Source organism: Dunckerocampus dactyliophorus, chromosome 4 (assembly GCF_027744805.1).
Source record: "Dunckerocampus dactyliophorus isolate RoL2022-P2 chromosome 4, RoL_Ddac_1.1, whole genome shotgun sequence".
NCBI classification, from domain to species: domain Eukaryota; kingdom Metazoa; phylum Chordata; class Actinopteri; order Syngnathiformes; family Syngnathidae; genus Dunckerocampus; species Dunckerocampus dactyliophorus.
This window is the reverse complement of record NC_072822.1, coordinates 26,571,776-26,587,118: the sequence shown is the minus strand read 5'-3', so window position 1 is coordinate 26,587,118 and position 15,343 is coordinate 26,571,776. Positions and strand designations below refer to the sequence as shown.

Sequence of the window (15,343 nt, the reverse complement as noted above, 5' to 3'; positions counted from 1 at the left end):
AGAACAGAACATTTTGTCATGTGAATGGCCGGTTCTATAACAGATTGTGAAAGGAAAACCTTTGTTAAAATTTATCCTTGGTACCAAAGTCACTCGTTTTGTTTGACAACAGAAGCAGAGCTCCATGAAGCAATTAATCAGACCTGACCTGATCTCCTGGACCCTTTCTGCTGTGATCAACCTTCCTCTCTTGCCTTACTTGCCTTAGTTCATTTTCCTTTGGCTCATCAGAGTTAAAGACACACACGGAAGATTGCTGACGAGTTGTGACACACAAACTGGCTTCTCGCTAATTTGATTGTCAACTTGAGGATTGCCGCACTGTTCCCTTAATGGCTTCTCTGTCCTGGGATTGTCCTTGACCAAGGTGAGAAGCCAGATTGTGGAATGAGCTCACTGTTCGATGTCGACTGTCGTGACTTTAATGATGCTCCTTGTCTGATTCGGTATTGATGATTAAATTGTGTAAAGAACCCCCTGTTGGTTTACAATTGCCATGACTCCCGGTATCCAATTACGCTGGTTGAAAATGAAGAATTTTCCTCGTATCATTTAGAATAAATTCAACACTTGTGATTGTAGTAAAATCCATTAGCCTAATGAACTGATCACCAAGGAGACGCACATGCAATTTAATAGAGAAGCTATTGATTTAGAGACCTACTGCCATTATATTTGGAGACACTCCCACTCCCCACCACGCTAAATATCAACTTAATTGTATTTTTATTCGTTCATATATATTTTCATATCTTGCCAGATCCCAACAGTATTAATTTATCAATAACTTTCCAATACAACAGGTCTATAACTTGTCCTTTTCACAACCCAAATTGACTTATTTATCTTATTTACACAATGGCATTTCATTTCTGTCTCTACGTGTTCATGCATTTAAAGTTCACATTCACTCTCTGTATCACCCACAGCAGAGTTAAGCCCCAATGCATGCTTTCACACACGCACACGCACACGCACACACACACACACCAAAGCTCAACCCTCATCTCGCCTACCCAAAAGCTGTAAACGGAGATACAGTGGAACCTCGGATAGTGAACAAAATGTCATGCTTCTTGTTGTGTTATTAATACACTGTACTAGTGCAACTGTGTTCTTAATGTATTTTTATCACAAAACGTCCTTATTAGCAGCTTGCTAATACATGGAAACAGAAACGGTGAGTCAGCGCCGTCGGCCGTCTATGATGTTTTATTTTGTCACACTTAAATGTTTCAGGTCATCAAACTAATTTGAATATTACCGTAGTCAATGACAACACAACTGAATACAAAATGCAGTTTTTAAATGCAAATTTCTATTATTATGGGAAAAAAAAATCAAAACCTACATGGCCCTGTGTGAAAACGTAATTGCCCCCTAAACCTAATAACTGGTTGGGCCACCCTTAGCAACAACAACTGCAATCAAGTGTTTACGATAACTTGCAATAAGTCTCTTACAGCGCAGTGGAGGAATTCTGGCCCACTCATCTTTGCAGAATTGTTGTAATTCAGCCACAATGGATGGTTTTCCAGCAAGCGCCTTTTTAAGGTCATGCCACAGCATCTCAATAGGGTTCACGTCAGGACTTTGACTAGGCCACTCCAAAGTTTTCATTTTGTTCCTTTAGCCATTCCGAGGTGGACTTGCTGGTGTATTTTGGATCATTGTCCTGCTGCCACAGTTCATTTCAGCTAGAGGTCATGAAAAGATGGCCGGACATTCTTCTTCAGGATTTTTTTGGTATACAGCAGAATTCATGGTTCCATTTATCGCAGCAAGTCTTCCAGGTCCTGAAGCAGCAAAACAGCCCCAGACCATCACACTACCACCACCATATTTTACTGTTAGTATGATGTTCTTTTTCTGAAATGTGGCGTTACTTTCACGCCAGATGTAATGGGACACACACCTTAAAAGTTCAACTTCTGTCTTGTCAGACCACAGAGTGTTTTTCCAAAGGTCTTGGGGATCATCAAGATGTTTTCTGGCAAAATTGAGACAAGCCTTATTGTCCTTTTTGTTCATCAGTGGTTTTCGTCTTGGAACTCTGGCATGCAGGCCATTTTTACCCTGTGCATTTCTTATGGTGGAGTCATGAACACTAACCTTAACTGAGGCAAGTGAGGCCTGCAGTTCTTTGGATGTTTTTGTGGGGTCGTTTGTGTCCTCTTGAATGAGTCGTCTCCTGGGAAGGTTCAACACTGTTCCATGTTTTTGCCTTTATGGATAATGGCTGTCACTGTGGTTCGCCGGAGTCCTAAAGTTTTAGAAATGGCTTTATAACCTTTTCCAGACTGATAGATCTCAATTCATCTTAGTTAAGTTGTGTGACTTTGAGTCATAGAAAGTACAGACGTCTCGGCGATGTCTCTTGGAAAGGGAGCAAGCGATTTCTATAGCAGGTTGTCCAAGAATAAGTACAGTACTTGTGTTTGTCTTTTATTTATCCCCATGAAACATAATTTTGTCTTTGTGGTTGAAGTTTCCGTCAGCTCTTGTTAGATATTTAATGTTTTTTTCCAACTCATTGTGAACTAAAGCTGCTCAGCATCTGTCTCTAACTTAAATGCTGGAGGCGATGAAATGTTGAAATATTAACACCCATAACGTTATAAAATTATACTATTGTTTACTTGCTCCATTACACTTTGGTTAGGTTCTTCCTCCAAAGCAGTGCTATTAGTCGAAGATTTATTTGAATGTGTCTGTCTATACAGTACCACAAAATGTTTCAAATGTACATGTATTCTCCCCAAAGAACATACAGACCTCTAACCATGTTGCTGCATTTGGTTTCTTTTGCCAGATGAAGTCTACAGAAGTGGACCAAGGGCTATTCACAGACAGCTACTGCAGAGTGTGCAGTGCTCAGCTCATCTCTGAGTCTCAGCGGGTCGCTCATTATGAGGTGAGAAAGACTTGCTTATCTTAAGTTAATGTAAAGTTTATATATATGTATTTTTGCGCCTGTAGGCGCTTCACATGCCAATACATGTAACCTTCTGGTTCTTTAACGCTGATTATTTTATTATTTACCTCAAGGGGAAATCAATTGACACTCTTCTGTATATACTGTATTGCACCCCACGCACATGCAAAGAGTAGGGTGGGTGTTGTTTAGATATCTTATACCGGTTTCAGATTGGTACTTAAAAAGGAAAAAAGAAAACATACATATTTTGTCCAAAAAAAATGATTTTTACGAAATTTTTACGAAATTTTGTGACATTGAAGTTGAAGGGAATGATACAGTGGAACTTCGGTTAGCGTATGTCCCGGTTAGGTTAGGTTAGGTAGTTCTTTATTTATCCTGAAGGAAATTACGAGGTAGTCTGTTACATAAACATCCACACGCTATCAGATAAAATACATTAACAAAGCATTAATACACTAAAAAAACAAATAAAAACAAATATAAACATGCACAAAATCCATAAATACATTACCACTGTTACCAGTATTATTACTGTGAAGTAAAGCGCATATAGATTTTAGTTTGTAGTGGAAACCCCGTCTCTCTCCCTTCCCCTCCCAGAAGTAGCAGCATTGTGGAGCCTGATGGCATGTGGGAAGAAGCAGTTTTTAAACCTCTCAGTTGAACAGGCGAATGACAGTAATCTGTCACTGAGAGGGCTCCTCTGGTGGGAAAAAACAGTGTGCAGGTGGTGACTGGTGTTCTCCAGGATTGATCTTAATTTAAACAGTGTTCTCTGTTCTACCACCGCCTCCACAGACACCAGGCTCATTCCAGCCATGCAGGCTGCTCTCTGGATGAGACGCTCCAGTCTGTGTATGTCTTTTTTTCTTTGCACTACCCCTCCAACAGAGTGCTGCATAAAAAAGTACACTGTGCACCATGGACTGATAAAACATACATAATAGCTTGGAGCAAATATTAAAAGAGGCATGCCTCCTCACAAAGTACATTCTGTGCCTTTTTATACATTGTCCATAGTTTCATACCAATTCAGCTTGTTGTCCAGTTGTAGTCCCAAATATTTGTACGTGCTGACCACCTCCACCTCATTACCATCGATGATAATGGGCTGTGAAGAGAGGGGTGCCCAACAGAAGTCAAGAACTCTCTCTTTTGTTTAAGAGATGTTTAGCTGGAGTTCACTCCGCTGACACCACACCACAAAAAGTCCTTCTTCAGGCTCTTCTACAACACCATCGCCCTTCTGTATACATGCCACAATTGCATTGTCGTCTGGGAATTTCTGAATGTATCAGAGTTTTAGTTTAAGTCAGTGGGGTAGAGGGTGAAGAGGAGGGGTGAAAGCACCATGCCCTGTGGCGCACCAGTACAGCATCCTCAACCCTCACCTTTCATTGGTAGGCGAACCGTAGATGGTCGCCTATACTCTGCATCTGGGGTCGCATGATGTGACGGACCAGTCACTCCAGCTTCTTAACTGACATGGGAAGTCAGCGCCACTGGCCTGCGGTGGTTCAACACGCCTGGTCGGCCCTTTTTAGGAACAGGAATGATGCAGGAAGTCTCTGGTGGGTGCAACTTAATGCACAAGTGCTAGTTTCTTGCGTGACTCATAACAACTCGTGTCAGTAAAAGGAATCAAGTTTCCCATCACTAGTGCTCCCAAAGTTTTTTTTGTTGTTGTTGTCTGAATAGAGTACCAAAAACACAAGTATTTGCGATTACAGAAAGCGGATCAATTTTGTGTTGGAACCAGGATTTATTCATATGAAGAATGGGAATTAACATCAGCTAAAGATTGTGCTGTCTTACACAGATTTATAACATCCGGTTGTTTGTTCTTTCAACCTCAGCTGGTGTATCTTCTCATTATATAATATAGTTGTGATGGATTTGCTCTACATTTGAACCTGACTGTCGTGGTGGTTGTTTTCTTTTACTAAAGGTTATCCGCTGTGGTTTGTTTGTTTTTGTTATCTCCTCCTTCAGCAAATGCGCAAACTATTCAATCCACCACTGATCTGCAATGACGCCAAGTGAAGCAGCCAGGTGGTTTCCTCCATTTTGCTTCAGTCTTGTGAAGTTAGTTTGTCTACAGCTGTTGCCTCTCACTCAGCTGTCAGCTTGAGGCAAAAGAGTGAGTGGGAAGGGTATCGGATATGGACAGTGATGCGAGGAGGATATGTGTAAGACCATGTGATTGTGGTGCACCAAGTATGTACGCAAGAAAATATTAAACCATTAACAATTGAAAGAGTTGATGATCATTAATGTAGATGCTAAAATGTAAAAAATGGATGAGCGAGAAGGGAAACACAGATTTGGTCATTTTAGCTTGTCAGCTTCCCACTCTTCACAGTTCGCTTGACTCTGAGTCAGCTTTTTTGCAAATGTTGTTTCCTATGGGGTGATGTGCTCACTTCTATTTAAAGTAGTATAGAATGTCCACTGAACTGCTTTGTTCTCTTAAGACAGGAAGTGGCTGTAACATTTCAAATCAAATATTCATTTTGTTATTGTGCGGTGGATGCTAAACACAGGACCTGGCCTTTTGCCTCCTGGCAATAAGGAACTTTTGGATTCTCTTTTTGATGCGTTATGACATGATGGGGTCATGCTGGTGATGAGAGGAAAAAGTGAATTAAAAACAGATGCAAAGTTGCTTTTTTATGTTTTTGTTTTTTTTATTCTGTTTTTAATGTGGTGACATGTCGGGGGGGACTTTCAGTTTTCGTGCAGACCTGCCAACATGTATGCATTTTTTGTACTAGTAACTCATATTTTAACGCACTTGTATGCTTCGCGACTCTCTGCACAGTTGGAACTGGGGCTCGACATGCTGAAACCACAGGCATGAGATGTGCTGCAACTTAACCGTCGCGCCATAGCTAGCAGCGACGTAAGCTGCCTCGTTAGCATCAAGCCGGCGTGACAAAATGTGTGCCCTCGTGGAGTTTTGCATCCCGTAGCGTGTAGATTTTGTGTGTATTTCACATTGCTTTGCAGATATTGAACAAAGCACAAAACACTAAGTGCATTTTTGACATGCTAACATGAATATTATTACCTAATAAGTCGCAATACGTCATTGTTTAATCGCTTGCAGTGTAAACAAACATATTGACAATACATGTTGGAGCTTAAAATGTATAGTACATGACAGAATACACTAATGTAGCATATTAAGTGAAAACATTGCACTGGCATGAAATATCCTTTCAAAGGGATGCACATTTAGAAGAGTTACTCCATTTACAACAGGTTTCTTTATATATATGCATGTGCAGGAGTGCTGGGTGGCAGACCTCAATGAAGGCACACGTGTCATCGTTCCACCGGTACTGCGCGCTGTCATCGTTGTCAGTCGACATATTACTCACGTCCAGGGTCACCAAATGTGGAGATGTGATTCAGAATGAGACAGAAACCAAAGATAAGTGGTATGAACCGTTTACTCTGCTATGAACAACAGGCAACAACCACTTAACAACAACAACAACAACAATCACATGACCCGGAGATGGAAGTGAAACTTAGTGGTGCAAGGAAATGAAGAAAAACTCAAACACACAATCCAACAATTCTAAAACACTTGTGGACAAGTATATATGTGGGGAAGAACAAATGTGGAGTGATGAGATTAAGAATGTGGGATAGCTGACATCACTTTGTACTGGCAAAGATGTGACTGACTGTGACTGGGTGATTGAGTAAGTGTAACATAAGCATGAGTTATGTTCATTTTCAAGTATGAAAACCTAATTAAAGATACCATACCACATTCATTTGCTGAGGAATTTGCACAACGCCACTCACCTATGGGTGCAAAGTGCAGGTTTGGATTGCACTATTTAAACTAAATAATATTAAGCTATACCACCTTCTGTTCATCCTGACGTTGTATTGCATTTTTAGCTCAATTTATTTAAGAATTATTTAATAATACCAGATTCTCTTACAAAAACACAACAGGAATTTAGGAAATTTCACCTGTATCCAGGTATTTATTTCACAGTCACACTGGTTGAATGTTTGGCTAAAAATGTAATGAATCGACTTAAAGTTACTGAATAGTTTCAGATCGTATTGTTCTAAATGAACCAATATCGTCCTTGAATCATATCGGCGACCACGAATCGTGATATGAATTGAATCGTTATTAAAATGAATTGTTACACCCCTACTAATAACTACTATGACAGACAGTACAAATTGTCTGTGAGAATATACATGTCACAAACGCCAGTTCCGCAACAGAGTGAAAGATGACACATTACAAGAAATATTGCATTATTATGATATATTATTATATCTTATACATTATTATATCATCAACGGTGGTTTATTTGGTCTCGAAAAATGTTGACAATATTATTGTTTAGCGTCAATTTGCGGGATAATAAACATTTCAAAACATACCTGCATTGTTTTGTGACTCAGTTAAATGAAAAAGTTCGTTTGTCCTGTCATATTTTTTCATTGTACTTTTTTAAAAATTAATGTTAAAATCTCGTGTCGTCTTGTTCTCACGGATCCAATCTTGTGCACTGTCTCGTCTCATGGAGTTGGATGCCTTATGACGTCCCGAGTAATAATGGTATTCATCCCCAATATGCGGAATGCCTCGCTCTGTTGTCATAATGCATATTTGTATATTGTTGATGGTTTGTACTGTATAATTGTGACATTATAGTGGTGGTAATATGAGGTGGATGAAGTCCTTTCAGTCCCCACTGGAGGCCAAGTTACCAAATGCACGGCCCACCACTGGTAAATTGACAATTCCGCCTGTCTTTATATTTTCAAAGCTACTCTGTGTGATAACATTTGCGCTATTCATGTGCTGTTTGTTCACTTCCTCTTACAAAAAGCATTTCATTAACTTGGAGGATAATGCAAAGTGAGAAAAAGCTCAGAAAGAGAAGAGCTCTTTCAATGACAAAGGGTAACATGATGGGACATCATCAAATATAATGACTTTCTTTGCACAAACGAGCTCTGTTCTTATACGTTAGCTATCAAAGGATGGTGCTTTTGTGAATTGGAAAATATCAAATATATTAAATATATGTATGTACATGTATGAGTGTTTGTGTGTATATATATAATAGAGCTGTCAATCGCTAAAACATTTTAATCACAATTAATCGCATTTTGTCCATATTTAATTCATATTTGAGTTATGTGTAAAAGAGCTAATCATATCCCCAAGCATGCTGCAAGGCAGTGGTCCCCACCCACTGGGCCGCAGAAAACGTTCAGGCGCAATGATCAAAAAAATAAATAAATAAATAAATAAATAAAATGTTGTCCTTAAACTGACCAAATGCTTGTGTAGGTAGCAAACTAACGAGCTGGCAAAGGAACTTGCTAGCTGGCAAACTCAAAATAAACATGACCATACGTCTATAGGCATTATGAAGAAGGTTCATTAATTAATTCGGTAAATGGCCAAGACCAAATGGAAAAGCTGCATCCGTGTGTGCTGCCTTGACAGCAGATAGATACCTATCGCTACGTTCTTAGCCAAACCAACCAGCTAGCCTCCATAATATAAAGACACTACTTTTATAGGTAACGCAACACAGACAATGGGCCTCATTCACGAACATCTTCTTAAAAGTCTTCTTAAGAAGTGTACTTAGGAAGGCGTGCGTTGGAAACTGCGCCACATTCACGACACGTTCTTAAGTAGGGATAATCGTTCGCACCGGTGTTCTTAGGTTGATGAATGCCAACTGCGATGCCCGTGCATGTGAGCCCTAATTTGCATAGGTCACCGCCTATTATTTCCTATATAAGGTCAAAAATGTGCCGTGCGCAACAGGCAGCTGGAGGCGGAGATGGCAACGCGCAAGGGCAAGACTGAGGAGCAGCTGGACAACAAACGAAAGAAAAACGAACACAAGACCACCTTATTTTCAAGTGTATCCACCGGTCATCAGGCCATCCAAAAAGAGTCGGCATGGAGCACCATTGCAGGAAACATAAATGCCATTTCCACGGAGAAACGCACCACCGCAGACGTTAAAAAGAAGTGTTTTGACTTAAAATAGACTCAGAAAAAAAGATTATACTGCACCGGAGGGATCTGGAGGAAACGGGAGGCGGGCCATCAATCAGAAACCAAACCATTTCGGAAACTCTAGAAAATATTTACACAATCATGATGGAAAAATAAAGTCAAAATACATAGTTTGTGTGTGACAATTTATTTTTTCTGTGGTTACATTTGATTAGACGCTGCCTAATTAATACAGCAGCCCCGTGCTCTGGCTCAAGACGTGGCTGGGGGCGCATGTCGTTATCTGGGGGTGCTGCGTGCGCAATAGACACACCACGTTTCATTGCGATGTTATTCTGATGATCTTGCACACCTGCAGGAACAGAGAGGGAAGCCTGAAGCCTGAAGCCTGAAGCGGGACATCAAATATTCGTCGCTTTCAGCAAATAAATCTAATGGTCCCTTTACATTCTCTCTCTGCGCAGCGCACGTCCAGCCAGGTACTTTTTTTGATGAATTGGGATTTGAATATATATTTATCCGTGGAGTACATTTTTGTTGTTTTGATGATAAATAATTGTTGGGATATTTTATTTGCACTACATTTTTTGGGATCAGGTTGCAAAATCCATCATGAGGGCGATTGCGCATTGAAAGTGCAAGCTTTGCTTGTGCGTAAGAGTCCTCCTGAGCGTTCGTAGAATTTGTTCTTACATCTAAGAACTGTGAGTTGAGAACACGTTTCGTGAATGCCAAAAATCTTCGTAAGAAGGCTTTAAGAACACATTTGTGCGTAAGAACGTTTCGTGAATGAGGCCCTATGTGAGTAACATATAGTGTGCACAAACCTTTTGTCGATTAGCCTCGCCACAAGGATGACTCATTTAGGATTCTCCTGGTGCTGCTATGGAGCTTCATGGCGTAAACCTGAGAACTTGTGGTGGGGCACGTCTATTGAAAAAATAACTAAAGTGCTCAGTCAACCGAGTTGAGCTCAGTCAAATAACAAAAATGGGTGAAACATTTCATAACCCCTCAGCTGGGTAGGTGAAATAACCCAGCAGTTGTAGTGTCATAGCCCAAATCCCCGCTAAATAAGCCATTACGGGGTTAAACATTTCATAACCCAGCGTTTTGGGTTGATAAAATAACCCATCATATTTTAGAGTGTATTTCAATATTCTGATCTAAACTATCAACTTAATGTTTCTGTCAGTATGTTCCATTTTATTTAGCTTTTCAGCATCCGGCATTGGCAGTGTTGGAGTGTGACAGCTATTGACAACCTAATCAGCGTTTTCCGTGACCACTCAGTTTGACCATTACGGTTATTGATTGGTGTAGGAGAGGATTAGTGAACCACAGCAGTTCACTACTAGTATTAGGCTTAGTTAACACACATCACCTTGTAAGCGCAACGCAGGTAATGAGGTTCATTAAATCCCATTCTAAATTTAACTGCAATGCGCACATTTGTTCTGACTTTTTTGCACTTGCATAAACAATTAATAATACCTGCTAAATAAGGCCACAAAGACCAGAATGTGTGGAACACTGAACATCTGAAAAAGTGGGTGTTTTAGAACCGAACAAGGAGATGAGGGCAGTACTGATGACATCCGTAATGCGAGAATAGCAACTTAAGAAGCCTTGCCACCACAAGTTGTGTACATGAAGAGCTGGAGCTACGCACCGTTGGACATGAGAGAACCCTCAGAGATGAAGTAGGGAATCAAATTGTTCAAGGCTTGCCGTGTTGAAGAGCATCTTAAAGTACATTTTTTTGACTGGAAATCAGTGAAGGCCCTTTGTTACTGTAGTTTGAAAACTTGGGAAGCGGTACCACAGAGGAGGCTTCAAGCACTCTTTGTAATGAAGGAATGGATGAGGGTTTCTGTAGCAGATAGTTTTGGTCAAAGGTTTTTGTGATTGGCCTGACAAGAGGAAGGAAGGAGAGGGTAGGGTTGAGAATGACACCAAGGGCTGAAGGGGATGATTTTGGAGGGGTAAGGTGAGGGGTATAGTGGGTATGGTTAGTCTGGAGTAGTGAATGTGATTTTGTTCTTTTTGCATTATGAAGCAGCGTGTAATAAATCTGTGCTTTTTTTTTTTTTTACCTTTTACCTTGAAAACCCGCGAATAATTGGTACACACATAAAAAGTCTATTTTCAACACACGACTTGCCCTCCCTGCAGCTAGCTTGTCATTCTCCTATGATTTGATCCTCCGATCAACATTTGCATTAAAAGTATTGTAATTATGAGACAAGATTCAGCTCCAAAACCCTCCCCTTCTCTCTTCACACAATGCAAGTTTAATGCTGCTTTCCATTTGTACTCTGAAGTCAGGATTTCTGAGTTGCTAGTCGGAAGTTTCAACTGGAACGCCTCTCGAGGTCGGAATTACGACTCAGAAAGTCTGAGAAGCCTCACAATCCCCGAGTTGGCTTTCGAAGATGGCTGCCCGGAGTGTAAATAGTAAGCAGACGCTCCTGTAATCATCTGTTAATTTCACTTCAGACTATTTTTTGTCGCAGTAAATCAGTTTTATACATACAGTAGTATTGTTTGACGCCTCTATATATCCAGTATATATATATAGCCATCTTTGTTAAATGTTTTTTAAAAATATTTTATTAAACTATTATATTTCTACCTGGCGTCGTGTTAATGTCAAATCCATCCATCTTCTATGCTGCTTGTCCTCACTGGGGTCGTGGGGCATGCTGCAGCCTATCCCAGCTGACTTTGGGCGAGAGGGAGGGTACACCCTGGACTGGTCGCCAGCCAATCACAGGGCACATATAGACAAACAACCATTCACGCTCACATTCATACCTATGGACAATTTAGAGTCACCAATTAACCTAACATTTATATTTTTGGAATGTGGTAGGAAACCGTAGTACCCGGAGAAGCACACACGTTCACATTTTAATAAATAATTGCTGACTTATGGTGACATGTTTTTCCGGAGAGAGAAAAAAAAAGCAAATTTGAAGGGACTCGTGAATGTGTTCTAGCCATCTAAACGTGCACATAATGCAACGTCAAGCTTGGAAAGAAAAACACGATTTTCATTGAGGCATAAAACACTCAAAGTGTAGAAATGCAGCTCAACATTGGCTGCATGCCTGGTGCAAGCCGCTGAAATACCACGGCCATCATCAAGGATGAAGATGGTATCTTGCAGCATGTGAAAGGATCAGCTCCTATGAAATGGAGCAGCTTAGTGGTGTCATTATTGACACTTCCTCCTTCCCCCTTCCAGTGTGCAAGGACATCCCGAGGGATGAATCTTTTTATTACTGTATTTTATATGTAATTCATGTGTTGTGTGTACAGTGTGAATGACTTAAGAGGTAATTAAAGTATAATTTGGGTATAAGTTCTTCCACTAAAACTCGATTTACATGATCGTCAAAGGAACGGAACCTGTATGTAGACTGAGGACCTCCTGTATATGGCAACGGTATTTTGGAAAATAAAAACTTTTAAAATGTGTCTCTATAAAGCAATGCCATTATTGTTCCTGTCTAAACACAGTCTTTCTTTTTAAAACAGAGGACTTGTGTATCTGCAAGACTCAGTCACAAGTGGTGGAACGCAGCCGCTCAAAATAATGAAGTTGATAAAGCTTCCCAAAGAATCGTACGTTCATGCCCAAAGTATCTTGTTTTTGGAGACAACCTACGTAAGCACTGCGAGACCAAAATTTGAGCAGAGTCACTGCAGCCCACATTGGTCACGGCTGCCGTCTGTCGCAAGTACAACCTCGCAGATGCAGAAAAAAACCCCCTCATTTCCATGATCTCCTTTTGATGATTTCCCATGGATCATTAGCCCTCTGAGGTCTCCTAATAGCTGCAACGGGATAGAGTGCAAGAGAGGTTATAGATGCTCCTGTCTGGATTTGGCATGAATGATGTCAACACTGCTGCGATCCTCTACCATCAGCATCGTAGGCTTGAGAGTTAATGGGCTGGAAATATTAGCCTTTTCTGCTGCTGACACAAATTATCTACAGCTCTGAAATGAGAGTCATCATCATATGTGCTTATAATTGAAGAGCGTGAAAACCGCTGTCGTAATGAACCTTTACTGGAGAATGGAAAACATAATCAACAGCAAGCTACCCTGCCACTTTGTGAACATTTTTCTCAGTGAATTTAAATGGAAAAAGAATAACAATAATATATATACAGTATACATATGAATTCAATATTTTTTTGGTCTGTATAATCACAGTTTGGTACGTATTGTTCCTTGGTGTTAATGTCACGGTGCGGTTAGTTTTAAGTACAATTAGGGAAAGTGCGAAACAGAATATATATATTTTTTTAATGAATCATAAAACAACATTTGTCATTAATCCGTTCCAGAACGTCCGACTCTAATCCAAACGCACTCTTAAGATAGGTTTACGCTTGCACTTATTTTGTCCCCGCAATTTTTCGTGCCAATGTCGTGACCATGAGTAAATTGGTCGTAAAGAGGTGTGAAGCATGTCTAAACTGTGTGGGGCCGCGTGCCAGCGCTCAAAGAAAATTTGGAAATGTTCCAAATTTGTGGCACGCATAATTTTTGTGAACGAGTCGTCAATGCACTTAAGCAATGCAAGCGGTGCGTATCAAAGTGTGTTCATTCAACTCAATAGGTTAACTTTTCCCCCCACATCTTGGAGCAAGTCGAGGGGGGAGGATTCTGTGATTTCTTTGTAATTTCTGTAGCCTCTTGGATCTTCCTTGAGAATATCCATTAAAAAGTGATCATAATGCCCAAAGCGATGTCTTCTAGTTACAATTCCCTCTTCCACACTGTCCGTGCCACCTTTTCTCATTTATGCCTCCTTCCTGCTCTTTCCGCGTTCTCTTTCTGCAGCTGAGAGCTTTTTCTCGGGATTTCAACTTTCAAAGTGCTGGCCCTTGCAACGTTCTTTGGCTCCATTGTGGTTTATTTTGCAGCACTGATCAAAAGAAAAGCAGAGACTTATGGTGTAACTCTGTTAGCTAGCAGAGTAACAGAGTAACCCGATGACATTATAGACAGGCGACGGAGCTGCCTTCCGCTTCCTGTTTCCATGTACAGTAATACCTCGTTTATCACGGTTAATTGGTTCCAGACCCGGCTGTGTTAAGCGAATTTGCAGGAAGTACGATTCCTTATTTATAAATAGAATATTTTCATAGTTAGAACCTAGAAAACCTTTTTACGACCTTCTAAATACAGTTTTTTACATTATTAGAGCCCTCTAGACATAAAATAACACCCCTATAGTCACCTTTACACTTGTATTATCCAATATAGTAGACATAATAGGAGTAAACAAGTCATTTAAGACATAAATAAGACTCTTGCTCGTTTATGTTCCCTAGAGGGCTCAAATGGCGGGAGGACAGGAATTGCCGTTGGGCTTTCAGAGTTGAGTTTCAGCTTGCCTTGAGTTACGACTGAAACGGGAGCCTTGATTTTTATTTTGGATTGTTGGGCCTGCTGTGAGATAATACAAACCAAAAAAACAGTGATAGAGTGAACCAGCAAAATTTGAACTGCAAAGTGGTGAGGGACGACTGTATTAGCAGTCGGCTGCTAACAAGGAGGTTTTGTGATAAATACATTAAGATATAGAAAATGGATGGATGGATGGACATTAAGAACACAGTTGAACTCACGCGGTGTATTAATAACACGACAAGATGCGAGCCATATTGTACACTCATAAATGTATGCAAAGCGAGGCAACATTTTTTAAATTAGTGGCAAAATTTTGCCTTATTTTTTTTACCTTAACTGAAAAACATGCTAACCGGTGCGTATGCTAACCAAGGTTCCACTGTACTTTTGTACTTTTCTATTTTTTCCCTAACTAAAGACCTTTTACCTGCACTCACTCTGCATCTTGGGGTCACACACCATGCCTAAACGTGTTGCTACTAATAACACAAATATGCTTTGTCACCTACAGTCATGGAAAAAATGATAAGAGCACCCTTGTTTCCTCAGTTTCTTGTGCATTTTAATGCCTGATACAACTAAAGGTACCTTTGTTTGGATAAACATAATGATGACAACAAAAATAGCTTATAAGAGTAACATTTTTCGGCAGTACAATGCTATAGCTATTCATGTAAGAACTTAAGTGATTTTGGTTATTATCAAGAAAACCACGGAAGTTAGATAGCTAGATAACAGCTCTTAAATTAAACTACTAAGAGCTATATTTGTTATCATCATTATATTTGTCCAAACAAACGTTCCCTAAGGTGTGGCATGGCTCAGGTGGTGGAGTGGTTGTCTCCCACCCTGAAGGTTGCGTGTTCAATCCTCCATCCTCCTGTGATCGTGTCGAAGTGTCTTTGGGCAAGATACTGAACTGCAGTAGGTAAATGTGCTAG

The 15,343-nt window shown here is 40.3% G+C and overlaps 1 protein-coding gene across 4 annotated transcripts in view; it reads left to right on the top strand.

Moving 5' to 3' along the window:
- The window catches only part of zmat4a (zinc finger, matrin-type 4a), a 106,228-nt gene that overhangs the window by 18,234 nt on the left and 72,651 nt on the right, over positions 1 to 15,343 (top strand). For all 4 annotated transcript variants that reach the window (XM_054772744.1, XM_054772743.1, XM_054772745.1 and 1 more), the window contains exon 2: positions 2,813 to 2,914. In XM_054772744.1, the coding sequence (XP_054628719.1) occupies positions 2,813 to 2,914 (102 nt within the window). The remainder of the gene's footprint in view (positions 1 to 2,812; positions 2,915 to 15,343) is intronic.